Raw genomic sequence first — 26,012 nt, forward strand, 5'->3', positions numbered from 1 at the left:
GGCCGACCACGCAAAACCTTCAATCCGCAATGAACAAGCAGAATTGCTTATAAAGAAGAAGAAGAAGTTATTTATTAAATCTTGCCCAATTACTTTCGCTGTCAGAGCATCTTTCAGGAGCATTTTTTATTTAAAAAATGTGCAAGTTTCTTCCAAAAACAAACTTTAATGCTGGATAAATTTTCTTGCCTGAAATGTGAAGGAAAGTTTATTATTTTATAGAAAAAAAGATGTACCCACCCTAACAAAAGCGCCATCTCTCGTAGAATTTTGAAACCCATTTGTCCTTTGAGCACTAAAGTTTTCTCTCGGTTTCTTTTCCTTTTGTAGCCATATTTTGATGTTTACAATAAAAACGTAATTGAATTAATATTGTGCACAAAAAAGTTTATCAAAATTTAGAAGAAATTTTCCAAATCTTTGTGTTCAGTCAGTAATATTGTAAAATATTCCTTTTTGTGTAATATTATTATATTGATGTTAATACTGATCATCATGGGACGCTCAAACAGAATCATTAAGCCTGTTATATACAAATGTAAAAGGATATAGATTAAAGCGGTGCAAGAAGATATGGTACAAAAATATATTAGAAGCACAGTTAAATCAACGGTTGTTCTTCATTTCTTATCAACGAAAACTTTTCGTTTATAAATTCGCAAAAGTGTGTGTGTTATTGCGTTGCCGCTCCTGTAATACTCAGATCAGATTTATCGATGGATTCTTATGTAGTTTTTTCTTCCGAATCCAAATCTGAAAACGGAATTTCGATATCTCTAACCGTCTTCGAGATAATCGACCTCAAAGTCTAAAATGTGACGTCACAATCCATTTATTTTCTGCCGACACACTACACCTCAGTTGAAATCGTTGATAGTAAGTAGGCTGGTTTTTTAATCTCGATTTGTTAAGCAAAGCATTTGAGTTTGACACTTCGTGAATGTCAAACTAAATTTTAAATTAAGTATTAATAAAATATCAATGACATTTGATAGTGAATTTAATTTTTATATAAAATAAATAAGATGTTCAAAAATACAATTTGAGTATATTTTAAAAGCAATAATTTATTAACAGCTTTAAAAAGGTTTATACGAGTATACGGCCTCCCATTTAATGATAAGTGGACTGTTCCATTCGTTATGAAATGAAAATTGTTATTATAGTCGGTTCGCTAAACTCGACACAACTGGCTAGTGATTTTAGTAGGTAATTTTTTTGTTTTTTGCCAATTTTGCCAAAATTAGCAAGATTACTAATTATTTAGTACTTATTAACTATTTAGTCATTATTTTTTTTGCCAAATTGGCAAAATTATTGACTAAAATCACTAGCCAGTTGTGTTTGAGTTTAGCGAATCGACTATATGAAATAATATTGTTTGGAATAAAAAATTATGGTCTGATATGTGCAATTACATCCTTCTAATGGAAAAAATATTTGAAGATTTTTCTCAAATTATGGATACCAACAACATTTTCATTTATAACTCTTTTATTTTTAATTTGACGAAGAAAAGTTATTCTTCATAAAAAGCTCTTCATGCTCTAAGATTTATGATGCAAGCATCATATATAAAATTTTATTAATTTTATACGAGGTATATAAAAAATATGAATTTCGATCAAGAGTAAAGTGCCTTTATAGTTCATAACATTTAAATTAAAATGATATAATTGCACATTAAAACATAATTATTAATTCTAGGCAACTTTTCATAATAGCAATTTTCCATATTATGAATTAAAATACGTAAATAAACAAAGTTTTCGTTATGATAATGCTCGCATTTTCAGCTTGTTTTTTACTAGATTTGCTTTTTGTTGTTACTGAGGAGCTGAAGCTGTAACTGCTACAGGGAATATGTATAGTTAGTAAAAAAAATACGAAAATAAAGAAACAAGTGACTTGAGTAGCAAAGTGATTATCATTATGATATCTGTACGAAAAAGGAACAACGAAGCGGTGTCATTATCAGTGGCGTACTGACCAGGGCCCGGGTCCCGCAGGGGCCCGCTCTAAAGCGGTTTTTGCTTCTTTTGTTTCTAATTCAATGGGGACATTTTGAACTACACAAGTACACACTACGAAATGTAAATGCTTAATAAATTTTAATTTTTGTGTAGGTACTTATTAATAAAAACGAAGAATAACAATTCATCAAAAATTTGAAATCAAAATTTATTAAGAAACACAGGGAACGCTTTTGTAAGGTACCTTGCTCGTTTTACCTGCTTGCCGAAGTCCTTGTTTAAAGACTAACCGCCGGTGCCTGCTTACACGTGCTAACTCAAACACTTGTATTGTAATGTATTTTTTACATTAGCACGATCCATGAATAAGTTATAGGTAAACTACAAAGTTGCATAAATTCGGAAAATGAGATATTCAATGCAAGTTTTATACGGTGGGTCACAAAAATAATTCCAATACAATGCGGGTGGGCCCGCATCCCAATTGGAACCAGACAGAGCCCACTGATCTATCGGTACGCCACTGGTCATTATGGAGTATGTAAGAGTCCCGATAAATAATTTAAAGACAACACATTTTTTTAATTTTCCAAAGCCAAAAATTGCTTTGTAAATAATTTCATACATTTGTCATTTTTAGCTTTAGTATGTTATATGATCTATTTTAATAATTCATCATCATGGCATATATACTCCTAGCGGAGTGACTGCTGCTCTCTTAGGGCTCTTCCAATTCATCTGTCGCGAGGAATCAGTCCGCATTTTGGTTTTACAATTTCGGACCTATCTTCTTAAGGTCCGCAATTATCTGGTAAAGGTGAACGGCACAAGTTATCATCTTATTTGGAATCTCACCTTCTTCTTCTTTTTGTATAAACATGACTGTCTGTTTTTTCAATGTGCCTCTAATAAGTTGTCGTTCCATCGTTTTCGTGGTCTTCCCACTGATCGTCTTCCTATTGGGGAACCGTCTCTCGCTGTCCTGACTACCCTATTTGTTGTAATTCGGCTTATGTGGTCATTCCATTCTATTCTTCTGTTTCTGTTATTAATGTTATACACCTTGCATCTCTGTCGTATATCTGTACTTCTAGCTCTGTCCCACAGAGTCTTACCATCGATTTTTCGAAGGGTTTTCATCTCCGCTGTTTCGAGCAATCTTTTTGTCCTCTCTGTGTCGGGTCTTATTTCTGCCGCGTATGTCATTATTGGTCTGATGACTGTTTTGTAAATTCTGCCTTTCATTCCTTTTCCGATATTTTTATTTCTCCATAGTGTCATTCAGGCAACCTGCGGCTCTGTTTGCTCTATTCACTTGAGCTTCCACTTCTGTTTCGAGCCTTCCGTAGCTAGATAGTGTGATGCCTAGATATTTAAACACCATCACTTGTTCAATTATCTGACCTTCAAGCTCCAATTTACATCTTATCGGATCTGCTGTTATAACCATGCATTTTGTCTTTTGTGAGGAAATTAACATGTTAAATTTTCTGGCGATTATGTTGAATTGGTGCAGCATACGTTGTAAATCATCTTCACTTTGAGAGATTAGTATTGCATCGTCCGCATAGCAGATTATTTTAAGTTGTTTTTCTCCCATTTGGTATCCTTTTTTAGTTCTTACTTTTTTTATTATTTTGTCCATGATCAGGTTGAACAATAAAGGACTCAAGGAATCCCCCCGTCTTATCCCATTGCCGGCTTCAATTGGGTCAGTTAATTCATCGTCCACTTTTACTTTTATTGTTGTTCTGGTAGATGTTTTCGATCGTTTTAATTATTCCTAGAGGTACCTCTCTCGAGTATAACAAATGGATAACGTCCTTTAATGTACCCTGTCAAATGCTTTCTTAAGGTCCACGAAACATAAATATGCCGGTTTGTTGTATTCCAGAGATTTCTCTTGAACTTGCCTCATTATAAATATAGCGTCAGTGCATGACCTTCCCGACCTAAAACCTTGTTGTTCTTCTGCTAATGTTATAATTTCATTCAATTTGTTTGTTATACTACATTCGCTCTCGCGAGATTTTTTTTGACACTGACGTTAGTAATTTCTTTTTTGAAAAATTCAGTTGTCAGAAGTGACTGGAAATTACTACAAAACCAACGCACCTGCTCATATCCAATATTATTATTAGTAAACAGACATAAAAATAACATAAACCTTACGCCAATCAATATTTATTTATTTAAACCATTATAATGTATTGATAGCAAATGAGAAAATTATTTATTGTACAAAATAAAAATATTTTGTAGAAATAAACTTCACAAAATTTTATGAGATTAGTAGACACTCCCACTATTTCTAATAATTCTTTTTTTTTTAATGAAAGATTAAGTTGATTTGAGTTGATTTTAGCAGTTAATAGTGTGAGGTAGGAATTTTTGTGTTGTACGTTTCCTATTCCGAATGTCTCAAAAAAAATCTCGCGAGAGCGAATGTAGTATATCACTTTGGTTGTTAATTTTAATGTTGTGTTTAATAAGTTAATTCCTCTGTAATTCGCCGGGTCCGATTTGTCTCCTTTTTTGAAGAGAGGTATTAGGATGCTTGATCTCCATTCTTGTGGTATTCTGTTTTGTTCTATTATTTTTTGTATTAGTTTTAACAGTTGTTTAGTTAGATATTGTCCTCCGTACTTTAGGAGTTCGTTCGATATTCTGTCCTCTCCTGGCTATTTTCTATTTTTTAATTTTCTTAATGATTCCTTTACCTCTCCCTCCTCGATGTTTATTTCTTCGTTTGTTGTAACTTCAGGTGTTTCCTTTAGCAAATAGAGATCGGAAGTAGTCTGCCCATGTTTCCTTCTGAATGTGTTTCGCTTTTATTAATTCGTTCATCTCCTTTCTTTGCCCTCTGATCATTCTCCATACTTCTTTTTGTGTTCCGTAGAAGTCGTGTTCCATTTGTTTTGAGAAACTCTGCCAGTGCTCCCTTTTTATTTGCCTCACTAAAGTATTCGCTTCGTTTCTGATTCGTTTGTAGCGTTTGTATGCCTGTTGTGTTAAAGATAAAATGTGAATCTCACCTTGTAAGGGATAAATAATATATTTTTTTAATTTCTGCGCCCAATTAACGATGATATTTTTCAGATTTTTATGATAGGCTGTAGGCTGCGCCCAATTAACGATGATGTTTGTCAGATTTTTATGATAGGCTGTAGGGTTCTATAGTTCATCGGATTTGGCGACTGCTCAGAATCTGCTGATAGCGATAGAACAAAAGTTTTCATTGGAACATTTATTTGTGCTACTAATATATTTAATAAATAACTAAAGTATCGACAAACAAATCAATATAATGTCAAACAACATTAACCTATAAGTCAAAGTAAAACAGCATTGTAATTAATTTTTTATGTAATATCTAAAGTATATATTTATAGTAAAATAAAGTAAAATATAAGAGAAAAAAAAACGTTATTCTATCCGTTTAAGAATCAAAAAGTAACATCTCTTTCAAGTCTTTAAAGGACTAGCTTATAATGACTACATTGCAGGCAGGTAATGAGTAACTTTATCGAGATCTGAAGCTCATTTGTTAAATAACTCTAGTATAAACAGTCAAAGATGTCAATAAGAGTCTTTCAACGGACGAGATAATTAAGATCGATAGAGTATTCCAAAAATTTTTATAAGCTTTTACTCAGAAAATAATGAATATTTTAAAATTAATAATAAGAACTATCAGAAGTGCTGTGTGAAGAATGTGCTGATTATATAAAAATTGCCAATGAAGCTAGAATTGAAGCAATTAGAATGGATAGAGGCTAGCAAGCACAAATGAAGATATCTTATTTCACCTTCAACAGTATATGTGTAATAAACATAATTATTGCGCTTATTTTTTGGGATATCATACATAAGCTATGCTGTATAACTTTTTTTAATGATTGCTTTTTATTCAACTTTACAAGTAACCAAGTAAATCACTTTCACGATCTTTGAGAATTAAATGACAATCATAACAAGAGTCCAAAGTCCTGCATGAGTAAAGAAAAAATATTAATACAACAGTTCCATTAGTTAAAAAGTGTTACGAGCATAAAAAGGAGCCAAAAATGAAGAAAAAGCCCAAAAAAGTTAAAAACGTCATTAATTAAATCTTGTATTAAAGCTTTTTTTGACGATTTGACGTCTTTTAACTTTACTTAGATTAAACTAAAAAGGGGTAGTTCCCTAGATTGGCTGTATGAAGTAAAAACCACTTCTATGTAATAGGTATATTTACTAAAAGTTTTAAAAATCCCAATGTTTTGAATAAAATATGTCCAATTCAGAACGTTTTTGGACCTATCAGTCCATCATCAGTGAATCTAAAATTGAGAAGTTGGTTGAAATTTTGAAAGTTAAAAAATGTGGTTATGATTACTTACTCAAATACTTGCTAAATAGCCCCAGAACCAAACAATGGTTGTAATTATAATTCAATCTACATTATTTTGAAGTAATAGCTTTTTCAATATTACTTCAAAATAATGTAGATTGAATTATAATTACAACCATTGTTTGGTTCTGGGGCTATTTAGCAAGTATTTGAGTAAGTAATCATAACCACATTTTTCAACTTTCAAAATTTCAACCATCTTTTCAATTTTAATAGTGGGATTACTTATTCTCTTTTAGATCCACTGATGATGGACTGATAGGTCCGAAAACGTTCTGAATTGGACATATTTTATTCAATCCATTGGGATTTTTAAAATTTTTAGTAAATATACCTATTACATAGAAGTGGTTTTTACTTCATGTTACGAGTTTCTTACTTAGATTCTTTTTCGTAGGCGAAGGCATTTTTTTGTCGTTTTTGTCTCATTTCACGTACGTTTGGCGTCCTTTTTTTAGCGTATATGTCGCATTTTTCGAATATTTTGATACATTTTCGACGTGTTCGACATTTTTTGGCGCTGTTGCCACTTTTTCGTACGTCAACTCTTTCAACGCATTTGACATGCAACATTTTTTTACATTTTTTAAACCTTATTTTGACATTTTCCGTTCACGATGACAATTTTTAGACTCTTTTGGATACCCTTTAGACTTGTCACGATTAACGTTCTTCCTACGACCATTGTCAATACTCTTTCGAAGCGTTTGATACTTTTTCCACGCTTTTGACGCTCTTTTTGACGATTCTTCGACATTTTTTCATCGGTTTTACCACTTTTCAAAGCTGTTTTCTCCCATTTGACGTTTCTTTAACTTGTATTAACGAGTTCACATGTTTTTTTATTTATTTGTTTATTTTCATCGCTTTTGAAATAATTTCAATGTCCTTCCACTTTTGGTCGCGTCTTACATGCTCTTGACATCTTTTAGCCGCACTTAATTTTTTTTGTAGACTGTTAACAAAAAAACTGCTTCGAAAAATGGGACAAATGAAAATGTCAAAAACGTCTAGTCTTAAAAAAATACGTTATACCAAAAAACATCAAAACATATTACTGTGTTAATTACATTTGCTATTTGCTCAGTTAGTTTTTAATAATGTACTATGAATAATCGAAAGCACGTTTGTTGAATTTAAAAACGGTGAAGGAAAACAATAATTCTAAACTGATCTGAAGCTAGAAGCGTCTTCATTGTAGCTGAGAAATTGTAGCAGTGGTCACCGACTTTAAATACATTTTCAACAAAGTGTGTTTTCCATCATCCCGAAACTTTTACACTTTGGTCCTGTGAGCCGGATTCGAACCTATGGATCAATGTGTAAAATCGATCAGAAAAATACCACTGTTTTAGTTTTTGAAATATTTTATACAATGGCAAACTGTATTCCTTTAAAGAACTGTACATTTGCCCATTTAACTTCCTTCAAATCTCTTCATCGACTGAGTAATTCAATATATCTCAACACGAAGTGTTGTAGATTCTATTGCCAAGTTTCTGATATCAAACTAAAAAATATTCAGTGACTCCTGAGTAACAAACCGTACGAACTTTTTGGAACACCCTGTACGACTCAAATGACATCTTTAACCTACCTAACGTCAACTAAAATTAAGTGCCTCTTATTAAAATATCAAATAAGTTACAAATGGACAACAAAACAGGTATTTACATATCAGTTTATACACGTACTACAACTATGAATTTTCCAGCACTAGGAAGTAAAAAATATATGATATCTCTTTTCAATTGAGCTGACACACTTTGTTCACAAGTGTGTAAATCTTAAATGACTTATGAACAAATAATCAATACTACAATTAGAGCACAGGTCTACAACAACAATATTCTTGGCTAAAATACTCTTTAATACAATTAAAACCACACAAGAAATTTATAAGACTCTTTAGATATATGTAGGTGTCTTATACTGTATGTTTTTCTAATATCTACAATATTTTCAGATTGGAAGCTTCCACCACCTTTGACGTGCGCTAGAGATGAAGTCATTGTCAGATTCTTACCTTGAGAGGAACGTCAACGTTGTGGCTTGACGTGACTTTTATAAAATTTACAATATTAAAAGGTGTAAGAATTAACAAGCAGTTACTTGTTTGAGGTACTTTTAAGTTCAAAAGGAAGAATGTCAGCTGTATTGATGTATAAATAAGCTCAAAACGAATTATTCGACATCAACTATTACATTTGATGTCAGTTATAACCCAGTATAATTTTGCAGTCACATGTCACGTCAAGAAAGTATGTTCTTATAGATCGAGAGGCAGCGCTGAAAAATCTCTTTGAAATTACTAAAGCTAAATTGTTCACAGTTGATTACTGTGATTGTGTAGGTAGAGAAACATACTGCGGTCGGTCAAGCTAAACGTAGAACAGGGCTTATTGAGAGGGTATCAAAGTTGCTTTCCTACGAAGTTAATTAAATCCAGTTATTAAGGCTGAAAATCAGTACACACATTCTAAATTGAATATAAATAAAAGTTATTATAGTCGGTCAGCTGATGACGGGACAGGGCCGGTCGGTCGGCCCCAATGAATGTACAGGGTTATTCACTATATTTTGACCCCCTTGTAAACTGCTTTATTTACAGAATTAGAAAAAAATGTAAAATAGAAAAGTTATTCGATATTTTAATTACGATTTTTTGACATATATATCGTACTAGTGACGTCATCCATCTGGACGTGATGACGTAATCGACTATTTTTTTAAATGAGAATAGGGGTCGTGTGCTAGCTCATTTGAAAGGTTATTCAATTCTCTATACAGTACAATAAACATTAAGATCATTATTTATACAGAGTGTCCAAAAAATTTTTTGAATTATTAATTAAACAATTAATTTAATTAAAAAAAATTTTTGGACAACCTGTATAATTGATCATGTTATTGTTTATATTACTGAATAGGGAATTGAATAACTTTTCAAATGAGCTAGCATCCGACCCCTATTCCCATTTAAAAAAATAGTCGACTACGTCATCACGCCCAAATGGATGACGTCACTAGTACGATATATATGTCAAAAAATCATAATTTAAAAATCGAATAACTTTTGTATTTTACATTTTTTTCTAATTCTGTAAATAAAGCAGTTTACAAGGGGCTCAAAATATAGTGAAAAACCCTGTACATTCACTGGGGCCGACCGATTTAATGGATTTAATTACCTTCGTAGGAAAGCAACTTTGATACCTTATCAGTAACCCTTGTTCTACGTTTAGCTTGACCGACCGCAGTATGTTTCTCTACACAATCACAGTAATCAACTGTGAAAAATCTAGCTTTAGTAAATTCAAAGAGATTTTTCAGCACTGCCTCTTGGACTATTAGTTTTTATATCACTATCTTTGAAAATTGCCTCACAATTAATACTTTATGGAATGTTTTTTACGTTACGTTCAATTTTTACGTCACTACTATGTATGTGCTACTTTTAAATTTGGAACGTACTTTTCCACAGTTGGCATTTTTACTAGGGAACACCCATGAGATGTGTAGTTCTTTCCAAAATCTGGATTTTCTCTATTCATCTAGATAGAACGGATTATCTTCCATTCAAAAGCTGAAATATTAACCAGTGGTTGGGTTGCAGTTTGAGTATTTTGATGTCTTATAAGTTTGTTAAGATTATGCGGATGAATGAAGTGGAGATGAATCAAGAAGTACAGAAAGTAATCAGAAAAGATTTGAGAAAATATAATAACGAAAAATCCAACAAATGATACAGGCAAATAAATAAAAGCTTGAAGGTATTTCAAAGAAAATTAAAAACTGGAAACAGCCAAATAATCAAATTAAAAAACAAACAGGGTGAAATAATAACCAACAGGACTGAGTTGTTAAAAACTGTGGAAGATTTCTATCTATACAGTAGTAGGACACCGAAATAAAGATAAAAAAGACAACTGAAAGAACAATAGACAGTCAGACAATTTTTTCACATTTGTTGGATAGTGTTACCAAAGAATATATAGCTCCTAGAAGAAGCTTTTATATGAAACAGATGGTCACGTTTATAAGCAAGCTTGTTGACGAGGGATGTCGCGGCCGCAGTGCGGGCAGTGGTGAAATCGCGTAAGTCCGTAGTCGTTGTCAGGTCTATGCAGCTCCATGGCACCTACTCAGTTGGAACGCAAAATCCTATGCTAGAGTATATATCCGTTGGTGTTACATATATTTGAAGAAATACTTAAGATTTTTCAGAAAAAAATTCATATGCACGTCCTTACTGGAGCTCACCTATTGTAATGTGGCCGGTGACAAAAATCGCATATGTGCCAAGAGTACCGGTTACAGCGTATTAGCAACTTATTGGAGATGATTATCATGGGCCACGTTACAAAACATATTAAATAACCATATTAATAACATTAATAACCAAATAAACATATAAATGACCATATTAAAAAAGCAAATTTGTCTTGCTGGTACAGACTTAGGATATAGTATGATAAAGATACGGCTTTGACAAAGTTTGCTAGTATATAACACACATGGGACGGATACTGGAAGGATGTACAAGGTTATGCAGTATGTCCCTGTAAGTTATATCCATATGGAAAACTTTTTTATTATTAATTTTACGAAAAAAATTTATTCTTCATAAAAAGCTCTGCATGGTCCAAAACCTAAGATTTAACCATCAAATATCAAATTTTTTGAATATTATACGAGGTATGTCAAAAAGTTTGAATTTCACTCAAGAGTAAAGTAGCTTTATTTTTCACAATAATGAAAATTGCTATTATGAAAAGTTGTTTGGAATTAAAAACTATATTCTAGTATGCAATTACATCGTTCTAATTGAATTTTTTTTTTTTTTTGAAAAATTATGGTTAACTAACATTATTTTCAGTTATTTCAATTCAGACAACTCTTTTATTATTAATTTTACGAAAAAAGTGATTCTTAATAAAAAGATCTGCATGGTCTAAAACCTAAAATACAACCATCTTATGTCAAATTTTATCAATTTTATACGAAGTATGTAAAAAAATATGAATTTCTCTCAAGAGTAAAATACGTTTATTTTTCACAATATCGAAAATTGTTATTATGAAAAGTTATTTAGAATTCAAAACTATGTTTCAGTATGTAATTACATCGTTCTAATTGAAATATTCTGAACTATGAAGGTAAAGTTTGTTTAGCAGTAAATGGTTGACTTCAATTAGTGCGGTCATAAATATTATTAAATTTATCTGACTTGGCCCATTGTTAAGACCGGTCCGGAGCGATAAGCAATCGAGGTAGACAGAGTTGGTCTTTTGACAATTAACACCGACTAGACGATACTCCTATAATAAAGCAAAGGATCCACAAAATTTACAATAATTACGACGACAAAAGGAAAAAACTGATGTAAAATATATTGCTTTGCCTTATATACCCGAAATTAATGTTTTCAAATGAGTTTTAAAATAAATTAAATCCACTTTAATTGCTAAGATTATAGAAAAACAAACATTCAAACATATTTAAATTTTACCTGAAACCGGGCCTTTTATACTATTGAAGTACCAGTACAAGTATTGACCATTCAAGCCAACCATTTACCGCTAAACAAACTTTACTTTACTTTTGATCTAAATTTATCTTTTTTGACATACCTCGTATAAAAATTGATAAAACTTGATATAAGATGGTTGTATTTTAGGTTTTAGACTAGACCATCCAGAACTTTTTATTAAGAATCACTTTTTTTCGTAAAATTAATAATAAAAGAGTTATCAGAATTGAAATAACTGAAAATAATGTTATTCATAATTTTAAAAAAAAAAATTATTTTTTCAATTAGAAGGATGTAATTGCATATTAGAATATAGTTTTTAATTCCAAACAACTTTTCTTAATAGCAATTTTCAATATTGTGAAATTTAACGATACTTTACTCTTGAGTGAAATTCAAATTTTTTGACATACCTCGTAAAACATTAAAAAAATTTGATATTTGATGGTAGAATCTTAGATTTTGGACCATGCAGAGATTTTTATGAAGAATAACTTTTTCTCGTAAAATTAATAATAAAAAAGTTTTCCATATGGATACAACTTACAGGGACATACTGTATATTTAAAATATCTGCTAATTCAATCTTATACACATGTTATAAAGACCATCTAATTTTAGACAGTAACTCCCTCCTTGGCCTATAACTTTGTTTTAACTACGTACACACAAAATTTGTAGCATTGTAACACTGCCATGCTGTATTCTACACTAGTTTTCATTAACAGATATAGACACTAACATTCTGTATAAGGTAGTGTCTATTTTTGCATTAAAATAATATTATGTGAACAATTAGAGTATCATTATGACATTAATACATCAATTCTAAAAAACTATAACTAAAAAATATACGAGGTATGTTTCAAATGCACCCGATTTTAGTTCAAAACTTTGTGTCAAAATGTTCCAGCGGCCTCTGTAAGGTACGATTATAATTGCTAACATTTCATCGCAGTTAGTAACATGAAGTGTCTAGTTTGTAATATAATGTTTTTGTTTGCATTATTCTTCTTCTACTACGGCACTACAGCCCAAATTGAGCCTTGGCCTCTTTTATGCTCCACCCTTGCTTGTCTGTGGCTGCTCTTCTCTATACACGGACTCCTAAAAGGGCTTGTGCGTCGCTGTTTACTGTGTCTTTCCAGCGCTTTCTTGGCTTTCCAGCCGGTTTCTTTGCCTGCTCAGTGCTTAGCATTCAGTGCTCTTTTTGATAGCCTATCCTCTTCCATTTTTATCACATGTCCGGTCCATTGCTTTTGTTTGCATTCTTTGAAAATGACAGCGAAATGTGAGTAACAAATATGGATTAAATGTGGCTTCAGAAAGAAAATCGTCGTTTTAACCTGTGCGAACTAGATGGCAGTCTTAGAATTCCGAAAACTTGCGTTTCGACAACTCTAACTAATAATTTGGGAATAGTTGACGTGTGTACCAAATTATTGCCAAAATTTCTCACGACAGAGCACGAAAAGATTCCCTCAAGTGGCTCTGTACCTCTTTAAAATGGTCGGCGATGATCAAATATGCCAAAAAAGATCCCGTAACAAAATAACAGCGGGATTGATTGATTATTTCGACAATATTTTAGGATTCAGGAATAAGGATTCAGAGTAGATAACGCTTCTAGCTTAGTCAATCAGTTTTTGAATTGTTGTCAGTCATCACCAGTTTTGAAAAAAAAAATAATAACATCTATTTTTTATTATCCTAAGGTGGTCGACGAGTATGTCGTCGTGATCTTTGGTCCCTCGAGCCGGATTACATTACAGTTAAAATATTATAAAATATATGATTATCGTAAGAATACAATAACTATTTCGCAAAAATACAAACACTTACAATTTATTAATCAACTGTATTTTACTAAAATTGTTAAAATGTGTGTTTAATAGTTACATAGATCCGATTCAAAGGGATGCAGCTGTAGTATATTACAAAAACTAATGAATGCTAGAGAATGCTTCAGTGACGTAAATAACTAACGTGAGCATGTTGTTGAGTCGAATAGGTGTTCCTTCAAAGTATCTATGCCATGAGCTAGATGGCAAAAAGCATTACGAAGTTTTGAACGAAAATTGTATGCAATTTGTTTGAACAGACCTCGTTCTACTCCAATAAATTAGTAAATAGTGGTTATTAATTGTATAAAAGATATAAACCATGTAAACACCACACAAAGGTTTGTTTTGTAGACCTATGATAATTGTCTTATTCAGTTTAAAGCTTTTATATAGGGTACTAGCTCAAATTCTCATAAAACCAAGCTCTTTTAGTCGGTTTCCACAATCTTGTACCCCAAAAACTGCGTCGTTCAGCCCGTTTCTACATTTATACAAGTTCATACTACCATTTCACACAAATTTGCTAAAAACTGGCAAATATTCAGCAGAAATACCAAAATGTTGGAAGAACTTTAATAGGTATATATATAAAACGTAACAAGATCTAGGAAACAAACTGATAAGACCTACAATTCATTTATGTGAAATGAGCTGGCTATTTGCTATTATAAAATCATTCTTTGCAACGTATATTTGCAGGAAAATTCCAAATGACGATTATCTCTCGAGCAACGTATCCACCAAATCATTTCAGTTCGTCTAGAATTCCCTTCAACTTTGAAGTTCGTCCTTGACCGATACAGCTGCTCTGTGCTTCTCTATGTAGCGCTTCCTGGCTTGGTGTCTCATCTGTTCCTTTCTTCTTTGGAGGATTTTCTCACGTTCCGTTGAGGATTTCGAGAAGCGGCTACCCAATGGTACTGTGTCTTCCCTAAAAATCAAAAAGGTGATCATTATCATTTGAAATGGTATTTAATATGTGGGAACTTATGAGGAAGAAGCCTTTAAGACACATGGACTCAATGATATTGTCATTTATTTGACATTTGCTGTTCAACAATGTTGACATTATTGTGCAGAGTTGCAGCCAACAAAGTTAAGATTGCTGTGGTGGTAGCCAACCCCCGATAGGAGACGGTACTGCAAGAAGAAAAAGTCATTTATTTAACACGCTATTTAGTATTTTAAGAAAGGAAAAAAGTGAGTCCTGAACGAAAACTTGGGTGTCAAAATCTCAGCAAGGGTAATGGCACATTTGCTCCCAATAGAGTCTACACGCAATCATGTGGTCTACTCTACTTCGGCATTTTTTCATGGAAATTCTTATTGGCATTATTATTTGCATCTATATGTTCAAACTTATAAACGGAGAACGATTGAACAACATAAGATACGCTGATGATACTGTCATTTTTGCAGACAGTCTTGAAGGTCTGCAGGCACTTGTCTCCAGGGTGGCAGAAGTAAGTAGCAGGTTTGGACTTGATTTTAACATTAAAAAAACTAAATACAGGGTTATAAGCAAAAATAGGATACCACCTGGTCAATTACTAGTTAACCAACAACCTATAACACAAATCACCAACTTTTGTTATTTGGGTGCAAACTTAAATGAATAGTGGGACCAATCGACGGAAATTAAGATAAGGATCGAGAAAGCAAGATCAGCTTTCGTCAAAATGAAAAAAATCTTTAACAGCCACGATATAAAATTGGAAATAAAAGTTCGTTTACTAAAATGCTACGTATTCTCCGTTCTTTTATATGGCGTGGAGTCATGGACCTTAACTGAAGCATCACTGAAGAGACTCGAAGCATTTGAGATGTGGTGCTGTCGACGCGTGTTGAGGATTTCCTGGATAGACAGAGTTACCAACGAAGAAGTTCTACATAGAATGGGTAAAGAGCGCGAACTAGTCGTAACCATAAAACGTCGCAAACTGGAATACCTGGGCCATATAATGCGCAATGAACAACGATATGACCTACTTCGGACCATACTTCAAGGTAAAGTGCATGGAAGAGGTCCAGGACGAAGAAGAATATCCTGGCTGCATAACCTGCGAAAATGGTTTAACTTAACCACTACCGGACTTTTCAGGGCAGCAGTCAACAAAGTCAGAATAGCCATGTTAGTGTCTAACATCCGTAACGGATAGGCACCACAAGAAGAAGAATATGTTCAAACTTTTTATTCTTGGTGTGCCTATCCGTGACGAATATTGTCGATCATCACAGCAATCTATCTTGTCTCTAGCAATGCAGAAAAACTGCACAGATGTTGTGTTGAATCAGGTTCTGAGGTTCTTCAACCAGGATGTTCTTCTTCTTACTGGACCTGACTTTCTCTAACTACTTTAATACTAAGTATCTTCCAATATAACCACATCTCAAACGCTTTCAGTCTTCTGCACATATCTTCGTTAAAGGTACACGATTTATACTAAGAGAGAGGATATGACTCTTGAAGAAAGTCCTCACCTATCTTGAAGAACGTGGGTCTAGCTTTTCCGATGCGCGCTCTTTATCTTCTAGTTGTAGGTCAGTTCTTTATTTATTATTGTACCGAGGTAGTTGTACTACGTCATCTTTCTACTGGGGTTTGGTTGATGTAAAAGTAGACCTTCTGTTATCTTTTTCTTATTTAATTATCATGATTTTGGCTTCTTTACGTTTATATGGAGCAGTGGCGGCTCGTGACCTCAGTATGCGGGTAGGCTACACATATACTTCGGGTAGGCGACAAAAAATATCCTACAGTTTGTAATACATTTTGAGCCGTCTTGCAATACTAAATGCAATCTATGAGCGCAACAATGTGTAAAAATTGCTTTTGGAGCATCTACTTTAATTTTTGATTGTAATCCGTTTAAAGAGCCAGCCATTACACTTGCACCATCGTAAAATTGAGCAATTAATTTATTTTTGTAATCATATGGCTCAAGCACGGTTGAAATTAAACTATATAGAGCGTCTGCAGATCTATTATCGCTAACATCAAAAAACCCTAAAAATCTTTCTGTTACCTGACCAACTTTGTTAACAAAACGGATTGTTAAAGTACACTGTGATTTTTCGGTTATATCTGTAGTATCGTCAGCTAGTATAGAAAAAAATTGACTTTCATTAATTTCTGTTGAAATTTCATTTTTTACGTAATCGGCAAGACAATCTATTAAATCATTTTGTATTGTTTTTGACAAACCTGTGAACACCCCTTCTATTTTTTAACATGATCCTGGATTTCCTGATCGCGTTTAACTACTAAATTAAAAATTTCTTTAAAATTACCCATGTTTGAAGAATTATGGCTCTCATCACGACCGCGAAATGTAAGTTCTTGTTTTGCTAAAAGAATTGTAACATCAATTTCTTCAACTTCTTCAATCTTTTTCAACTTCTTCATTATATATCTTATTAGATAGAGAAATATGTCCAGCGAAAGCACTGTCAGTAGTTTGTTTATTTTTTTCTAACCGTTTTAAATCTAAGCAAGTGTTTAAATGTTCTTTCGAAGATTCATGTTTTTTTACACTAGCTGATAAATTTTTCAAATCTGAATATCCCTGACTCACCCAAACATTTTGCTTCAAATTTGAGAGCAACAGACAAGGCCAACAGAAAAGTGAATTTTTAAAATAACTTCCGCTTAGCCATTTATGATTTTCATACCATATTGTTTTAAACGATCTCGAAAATGGTTGATTGTCTTTTGTCTTATCTGTGGATAAAATTGTTAAATTTTGTAAAGGCCGGCCCATTGAAATAATTACTAATCTTTCTTGATTTTGGCGCCTTGAAAAAGGCGTCTCGATCAAACTGCATATTACATCGTTTAAAATATTCATATTCGATGACTAAAGTTTTTCCACCAATAAAACTAACACACCTACGTTTCAACAACGTCAAATATTACTTATTTTATTTATGTATCAAATAATAATTTACTATTCGAATAAATCGATAAGTTAACAATTAACCTCGCTTTAAATTTTTAATTATCTATATAATCTAATAACACATTATTCAGTTTTCATAAACAAATTTAAATTGTCCTACCTAGTTGTATTCAATACTTAACCTACTAATAACAGCCAAAATCAAAAAACAATTATTTTAAAACAGTTTCACAAGACACAAGAGAAGCAACTGATAAAATTTTGTAGGCCCGGCTATAAGACTCTGTGCCTATCCGCCCGTTCGAAATCGTAGAATACGGTCGCTACGAGCAGACCTGCAGCAGGCCTGCTCGCGTAAACAGAGAGAGATCGCACGTCAATTCGGTGTTGGCGTCGTTCTATTTCAGGCTACGTTCCCGAGTGCCTGACCAAGGAGAATATAGAATCTATACAGTACTACTGATACTACAAGGAGCGTACAATAATTATAACTACGGAGAAAATTTTTTGGATATTTTTAAAAATAATTTGGATAATTTTTGCTATTTTATTGTAGATATTGTGTCAAAATTTATAAATTACAATTTTGAAATAAGTAATTTATATTAACAATTTATATTATTGTACTACATTTGAAGAGGGTAGGCGGCGCCTACCTTGCCTACCCCGACGGGCCGCCCCTGATATGGAGTCCGTACTGTTGACTGTAATACGTGATTCTGTTCATTCAGGACCTGTCGTAAATACTATGGTGTCATACCGTGTATCTACCCCAAACAAGTTCTAATCTCCCTAGTCAGGGTCCTACACGAGAACTTCCAGCTCAGTAAGGCAGCTTCCCCTGAACAGAATAGAAAAAACACTACCCAGACAAGGGAAACCCAAAAAAGTGATTTTGAAGACGATCGAGCCCCGAAGAAGATTACTTGGAAAAATACTAACTGGGGTTTGTTATTTATCGTTATTAAAACAGTTGAGCAAATAAATTGACGCTTTTGGTTAGTTTTCCACTTTTTTCAGTCTGTTATTAATTTGTTCTCTCCGGCCTATTATGTCCATTTATTCGATGCCGCTCTAGGCCACTCTACGAACTCCTTTTCTAAAATATATATTATTCTTCTTTTATCAGATATTTACATTTAGTCAGTAGTCGTTTATTCTTCTGATTCCTTTATAAGTATTAGTGCCATCTCGTTTTTCTTTGTGAACAGGAAACACTATTGTAGTTTTTTAAGTATTTGGTCTTTTACAATGTATCCAGTACATTCAGTGTATCAGATGTAATTTTAATAACTTTCAATATTTCTGTATTTCATATATCTGATGATGTGGCTTAGAAGCATCTTTTTAATGAGCTTTTTCTATTTCTATTTCTTAAATCATCTGTGGTTTGCGATCATCTTGGTAGTATTCGTAGGCTGGGTAGTCTTTATAGAGCACATGTAAGAACAACAACAAAAAAAACACAGAGAGAGGATGGAACCAATGTAGGTGACCTAATGTTTTAATCTTCGTATTGCTCTTATTTTGAAAAAATAGGCTTTAAAAACTTCTTTTTTCAAAATATTTTTTAAACCAACTTATATGGGGTTGAAATAAAAGAGCAATCTGTAAGAAAAATGAATGGTAGCCTATTTCTTCGAAAAAAAAACCAAAGATTTCGGCACTAAATCATAAATCATTATCACTATTGTTCTAACAGCGTGAATTTTTCAATTATGATACAATTTTCAATACAAAATTCTTCAAAATCGTCGTCTTCAAAACTCACAACTTCCTCATATTGTATACTTACTACTTACTCTCTGCATGATAATCTACTAAATTGTGATAAGAGCATAAAATTGTGTAAATGAATCAATGAAGTGTAATGGATATTGAAAAAAAAAGATCCGTGTGTCTCAGGGGGTGATGGAGGGTGCTATGTTGGGCGTTTCACTACGGGACATATCAAACCGCCAGCGCCAGCTACCACAAAGATCAGGAGTAGCTGATGCAGTAGAGATCAAGACATGATGCCTACCGAAGCAGAGGTCGTCGACCAAAACGTTGGACTGATGATCTAAAACACTGTCATTTGATGCAAGGTACAAGATCGAAACAGATGGAAAATTATGAGGGAGATCTGTGTCCAGCAGTGGACAAGCGAAGATTGAATGATGATGAACGAATATTGTAGAAAAAATGGTATATATACTTACACTTCAACGGTGTCATTACTAAACTCATCCCAGTTTCCCGTACTCGGCTCAGGATCGTTAAAATTAAGCAAGGAGATGGGATTTCGGCTGGCCGACTGCTCCATGTCTAAATCTCTAAACATAGGTGGCGCCACCAACCTTCCGTCCAATACGTTTTCAATGGTCAATTCGACTGAGCGGGTCACTCTTAAGTCTTCGATTATGGTCGGTATGGGAATATGGGGAAATAGAGTCTGGACTTGTCTTGCCATCGCGTCTAATTGGGAATTAGAAGCGGAGATGTGGTTTTGACGTATCGGTTGGGCGTTGCTGACTTCCACGGAGAAACTAGGTAACCAGGATACATATCTTGAACCTGTAAATTAACGTTGTGTAATGTTTCATTATACAAAAAGGCACAAAACATTGTGAAAACAAGAGTTTACAAATACATATATTTTATAGATGAAATACACTCGGGTGCAAAAAAATCGATCCACTGAAAATTTGCTCATATTTGATGTCTCGAATTTCCTAAACCTCTTGTCCGATTTAAGTGATTTTTTTACCATGTTATAGCCTTATTCATTATCAATATCGCTGTAATAATATTGTTGTTAGACAGATAAACTGTCATTGTATACCGGGTGTACGAACCAAACTGTGTTTTTTTCTCAAAGTTCGCACCACTCTGTGGATTATTCTAGCATTTATAAAATACTGAAATTAAAACTCAACTATAGCCTCAGGTTTTCTCAACATTCTGTTTTTAGATTCATTCGCTTATGTTGGATAATAAAAAAGTTAGGTACTTTAACATCTGGCCATGTTCGGCATCAGTACAGGGTGTTTCTAAATAAGTGCGACAAACTTTAAGGAGTAATTTTACATGAGAAAATAATGACAGTTTGCTTTAATATGTCCGCAAACGCTTCGTTTCCGAGATACGGGATGTTCAATTTTTGTTTACAAAATGACGATTTATTTACTCCTTTAAAACCAGTTAAGATATGTAAATAAAATTTGGTGGGTTTTAAGACATAGTTATTGCACATTTCTTGACATACCATTAAGAATTTAATATTCACCATTGGCGCGCAAACGGGTATTTTTGACCGATCATATTACCCGTATGCACGCCAATGGTAAATATTAAATTCTTAATTGTATGTCAAAAAATATTCAATAACTACGTCTTAAAACCCACCAAATTTGATTTGCATATCTCAACTTGTTATAAAGCAATAAATAAATCGTCAGTTTGTAAAAAAAATTGAACATCCCGTATCTCGAAAACGAAGCGTTTGCGGACATATGATTATAAAGCAAACTGTCATTATTTTTATGTGTTAAATTACCCCTTAAAGTTTGCCGCACTTATTTCGAAACACTCTGTACTGATGACGAACATGGTCAGTTTTAAAGTACCTGACTTTTTATTATCCAACATAAGCGAATGAATCTAAAAACAGAATGTTAAAAAAGCCTGAGGCTATAGTTGGGTTTTAATTTCAGTATTTTATAAATGCTAAAATAGTCCACAGGGTGGTGCGAACTTTGAGAAAAAAACACAGTTTGGTTCGTACACCCGGTATACAATGACAGTTTATCTGTCTAACAACAATATGATTATCCGCTCCGAGCTTCGCTGGTATCGTCACCTACCTGCAGGGTTACTAGTATAACTTTTATGGTTTGTTTAACAGTAAATGGTTTGAATTCAATTAGTGCGGTCGTATATATTATTAAATTTATCTGACCTGGCCCATTGTTAAGACCCACCCGGGGCGATAAGCCACCGAGGTAGACAGATTTGGTCTTTTGCAATTAACACTGACTAGACGGTACTCCCATAATAAGGCCTAAAATAAATTTTACCTGAAACCGGGTCTTTTGTACTATTATCGGTTAATCCGGGCTGTTTATAGTGGTAACTAATTGAACTTAACCATTTACTGTTTAACATACCATACCGGAAATTTTCTGGAAAGAAAAAAGTGTTGCCTATACTCTGTGAGTTTCGCTGGTATGGCTGCTATAGCCATCTAACGGTTGACTAGTGTTCCTATTTCGGCCGGAATTTTAAAGAGGACAGTAGAAAAGCAAATAATAGTTGTTTCAAACTTATTATTTAATTCTTATCGTGTAATATTTACAACGTAAAGAAGTAATTGGATTGTAATCGATAATTAATAGCAGTAAGTACAGAATTTATTATTCATTATGATTATTTTTAAGATTTTGCTTATCGTTTTGACGTGTATGTTGACAACTAATATTAGAAAAAATTTATTCTGCAAAAAAGTATAATAATTTAATATAATTATAGTATAATACTTCTTATATATTAACTTATTAATGATAGTTAACGGCATCCTACGTTTGCTGTGATTGGTCGTTATCTTCACGCATTCAAATTTTGTTTCAGGATTGGATTGTAAAATTGAAACCGTCAAAATTCGAGAGTGTGCTAACTGATCCTTTAGCTCAAATTTTTCTACCGTTTTAAAATTAAAATTGTGTTTACTTACTTTTTTCTAATTGCATAAATCCATTTTTGTCGTTGAATCACCTTATGCTTAGCGACAGGAAAGTTGTAGAATACACAGTTACTATTGTAACCAGTATTTCGACACTCTTTAATACAACAACTTTCTTGAGACATTTCAAAGCTATAATATGCAACTCTTAATGCAGAACGTCAAAAGGCAAATTTCCAGTAAATGTTTACAAACTTGTCACTAGTAACCTGTCACAGTATTTCGACACTCTTTAATACAACAACTTTCTTGAGACATTTCAAAGCTATAATATGCAACTCTTAATGCAGAACGTCAAAAAGCAAATTTCCAGTAAAGGTTTACAAACTTGTCACTACTGGAGCTCGCGAATTTTTAATTATCCCCTCTACCACGAGCTCACAGCATATAACGATATTGTTAATGAACAAGGCTATAACATGGTAAAAAAATCACTTAAATCGGACAACAGCTTTAGGAAATTCGAGACATCAAAAGTGACCAAGTTTTCAGTGGATCGATTTTTTTCCACCTGAGTGTATTAGAAAAATAAATTTGAAATGTGAAGGGATCAAAATATCCGCCTCATTCGTCAGATTTAACTCCAGTTAAGTTTATTTCCAAATTTTAGAGATTTTCAATGTTAAGAGAAACTAACCAATTTGAGGACCACTTGATTATTTAGTCAATATTGTGTTGAAACATGTATTGGTTAATAATGGCATTAACACAATAATTGCATCATCACCGTAAATGGAAACCTTACTGATTTTACTAAATTTACCAGCTTAAAAAAGACTTCTTACGTTCCACGTCATAATTTTTAAACTCATCCCGGTGATTCTTAACACCCTCTGACTATCGTCTGCCGGGGAATGAGGGTCTTATCTTGTATTTCAGTTGTCATGGTGATTATACTAGGAAAGACTAGGAAATTGAGTAGTTTTTCGTTGCTTTCTCCAACGCAGCCCACAAGTCATTGAAACTTCTAATATGCAATACTAGATCGATCCAGGATCATTTACCTTACACTCTACCTTGGTATGTGCACACACAGCAGACAAGCGCTACTAACCCTGCATAGACCATGTGTCATATCAGGGCTAGTAATGGAGTGTCATGAGTCACTAGCCCAAGCTTCGGATGGTAACAACATCATCCTGAGGTGGGTTAAAGGACACAACGGAAATAAAGGCAATCGTATTGCTGACCAGAGCAGCCTATAAGAGCTTATAGAGGTGCAGTTTGTGGAAGCGATCACCACTTCTTAAAAGCAAAAATAATGTTTTTAAGAAGATGCCAGAAGGAACAACCAGTAGTTCGCTCAGAGATGGCAGAAGATGTAAGATATAACCTTATAAGCCTCGAACAAGATAGTGTAAAAATATTGTATCAAAACAGACTGAACGAGAAGCTTGAAAACATAAATTTCAATAACATCGAAGACCACTACAATTACATTAAAGAAAGTATTCACTCTGCAGCAAAAGAAGCCCTTGGATATTACGAAAAGAAAAACAAAAATACTCCATACTGGTGGGATGAAGAAATAGACACAGCGATAAAACAAAAGAAACAAAAGTATGAACACTATTTAAGTGCAAAAACAGATACCAATTGGTCTAATTACAAAAACCATCAAGCAAAGGTAAGACAAATGATAAGACAGAAAAAAAATGAATCCTGGGATCAAAACTGTCAAAAAATAAATACGTATATAGGAGGAACCAGAAGTACAGAAAGCTGGAAACTTATTAAATCTCTTAGGACCAACGACAAGAAAAAAGATTTAATCTCACCAATTTCGTTAGAAACATGGGACATGTACTTCAGTAAACTGTTGCAAGAAGATCGAAGAGAATTCAAAATAAAAGAAAATAACCAAAACATACGCGTCGAAGCATCTCCTATAAGAATCACGAAGAAGGAAGTAAAGGATATCTGTACTTCACTCAAAAACAAAAAAGCACCCGGACCTGGCAATATACCCTCAGAACTAATAAAATATGGAACTGAAAAACTATATGAACACCTGACAATACTCTTTCAAAACTGCATAAACAAAGTAGAGGTTCCAGCTGAATTTAAAACCTCTACCATTTCAACTTTACATAAAAAAGGAAACAAACAAAACTGCGACAATTACCGTGGAAGACAATCCACTCTCTCGATCTACAATAAAATACTTTTGTATAAACAGATTATAAAACCTATATGGACATATGGCATCCAACTATGGGGCTGCGCTAGTAATACAAATTTAATTATCATTCAACGATTCCAAAACAAAGTGCTAAGGAGCATTGTCAACGCTCCATGGTACTATAGGAACAGTGATCTCCATAGGGACCTAGACATGGATACTGTTAACAAGACCATAGAAAAATTTGCCAAGAGTCACGAACAACGACTTCTTCAACACGTCAATGTTGAGGCCATCCAGCTCCTCGACAACACGGATCTAGCTAGAAGACTCAAGAGGAAGAAACCCTTCGAGTTAGTTAAGTGAAAAATAGTGCACGGTGCAAGTGATGGTACAAGTTAAAATTTGTGCAATATATTAACAGAACCTAGGGGGTACTATCGAGTTTGTCCTTAGTCTTAAGTTTTTTAGTAGTAATTTAGGTTAGAAATAAGTTGCTCATTGATCACATTATTTGATCAGATTGTAATGTCCTTAAGCATCTTATTGGTGTTTAATAAATAAAAAAAAAAAAAAAAAAAAATTACCGTGGAATAGCAGTTACTAGTACCATTAGTAAAATCTATGGGAAAATGATCAAAAATAGAATAGAAAGAGAATACACTGATATGGAGGCAGAAGAACAGGCGGGTTTTAGAGCTGGTAGATCGACCATAGACCACCTTTTTTGTATCACTCAACTTATAGAAAAAAAGGTTGCTGTAGATCAAGAAGTCCACTTTTTGTTTGTTGATCTAAAAAAGGCCTACGATAGCATCCCCCAAAACAAGTTATGGAACACTCTAAGACAAACGAACATCAACTCAAATCTCATAACAGCAGTGGAAAAACTATATGATAACGCCAACGCCAAAGTTAAAATAGGACCGAATGTTTCCAAAGGTTTTGTAGTAGACAAAGGACTGAAGCAGGGATGCTGCCTATCGCCGACACTTTTCAAAATATATCTGGAACAAGCATTAAAACTTTGGAAGCGGAAGTGCAGCGGCATGGGTATACAATTAAATAATAACAACCTGTACACTCTATGTTTTGCTGATGATCAAATTGTGATTGCCAACGATTATGACGATCTGGAATACATGACTCGGAAATTAATCGAAGAGTACAAAAAATGGGGATTAGAAGTTAACATAGAGAAAACAATGTACATGAACATCGGTGGCAACGAACAGAATCTAGTTTTAAACGACGGACAACACATTAAGTACAACAATAAATATTCTTATTTAGGAGTAGAAATCACGGACGACGGCAAATCAGATCAGGCTATAAAAAAACGAAACACTCAAGGTAGAAGGGCCATATCTCAACTAAATAGTATTATTTGGGATCAACATATATCAAAAAAAAAATAAACATCGAATATACAACACTATTATAAAGAGCATAGTAATGTATGGAAGTGACGTGTGGCAGTTAAAGACAACTACTGAAAGAACACTACAAGCCACGGAGATGGACTACT

The 26,012-nt window shown here is 33.5% G+C and overlaps 1 protein-coding gene across 1 annotated transcript in view; it reads right to left on the reverse strand.

Annotated features, from left to right (window-relative positions):
- Positions 1–5,321: 5,321 nt before the first annotated feature.
- The window catches only part of LOC114331575 (E3 ubiquitin-protein ligase AMFR), a 141,930-nt gene continuing 121,239 nt past the window's right edge, over positions 5,322–26,012 (reverse strand). Inside the window, exons 7-8 of the mRNA XM_028281180.2 lie at positions 19,844–20,198; positions 5,322–14,674 (exon numbers count right to left, since the gene is read on the reverse strand). Of these exons, the coding sequence (XP_028136981.1) occupies positions 14,515–14,674; positions 19,844–20,198 (515 nt within the window). The 3' untranslated portion in view covers positions 5,322–14,514. The remainder of the gene's footprint in view (positions 14,675–19,843; positions 20,199–26,012) is intronic.

Source organism: Diabrotica virgifera, chromosome 6, assembly GCF_917563875.1.
Source record: "Diabrotica virgifera virgifera chromosome 6, PGI_DIABVI_V3a".
In the NCBI taxonomy this organism is placed as follows: Eukaryota; Metazoa; Arthropoda; class Insecta; order Coleoptera; family Chrysomelidae; genus Diabrotica; species Diabrotica virgifera.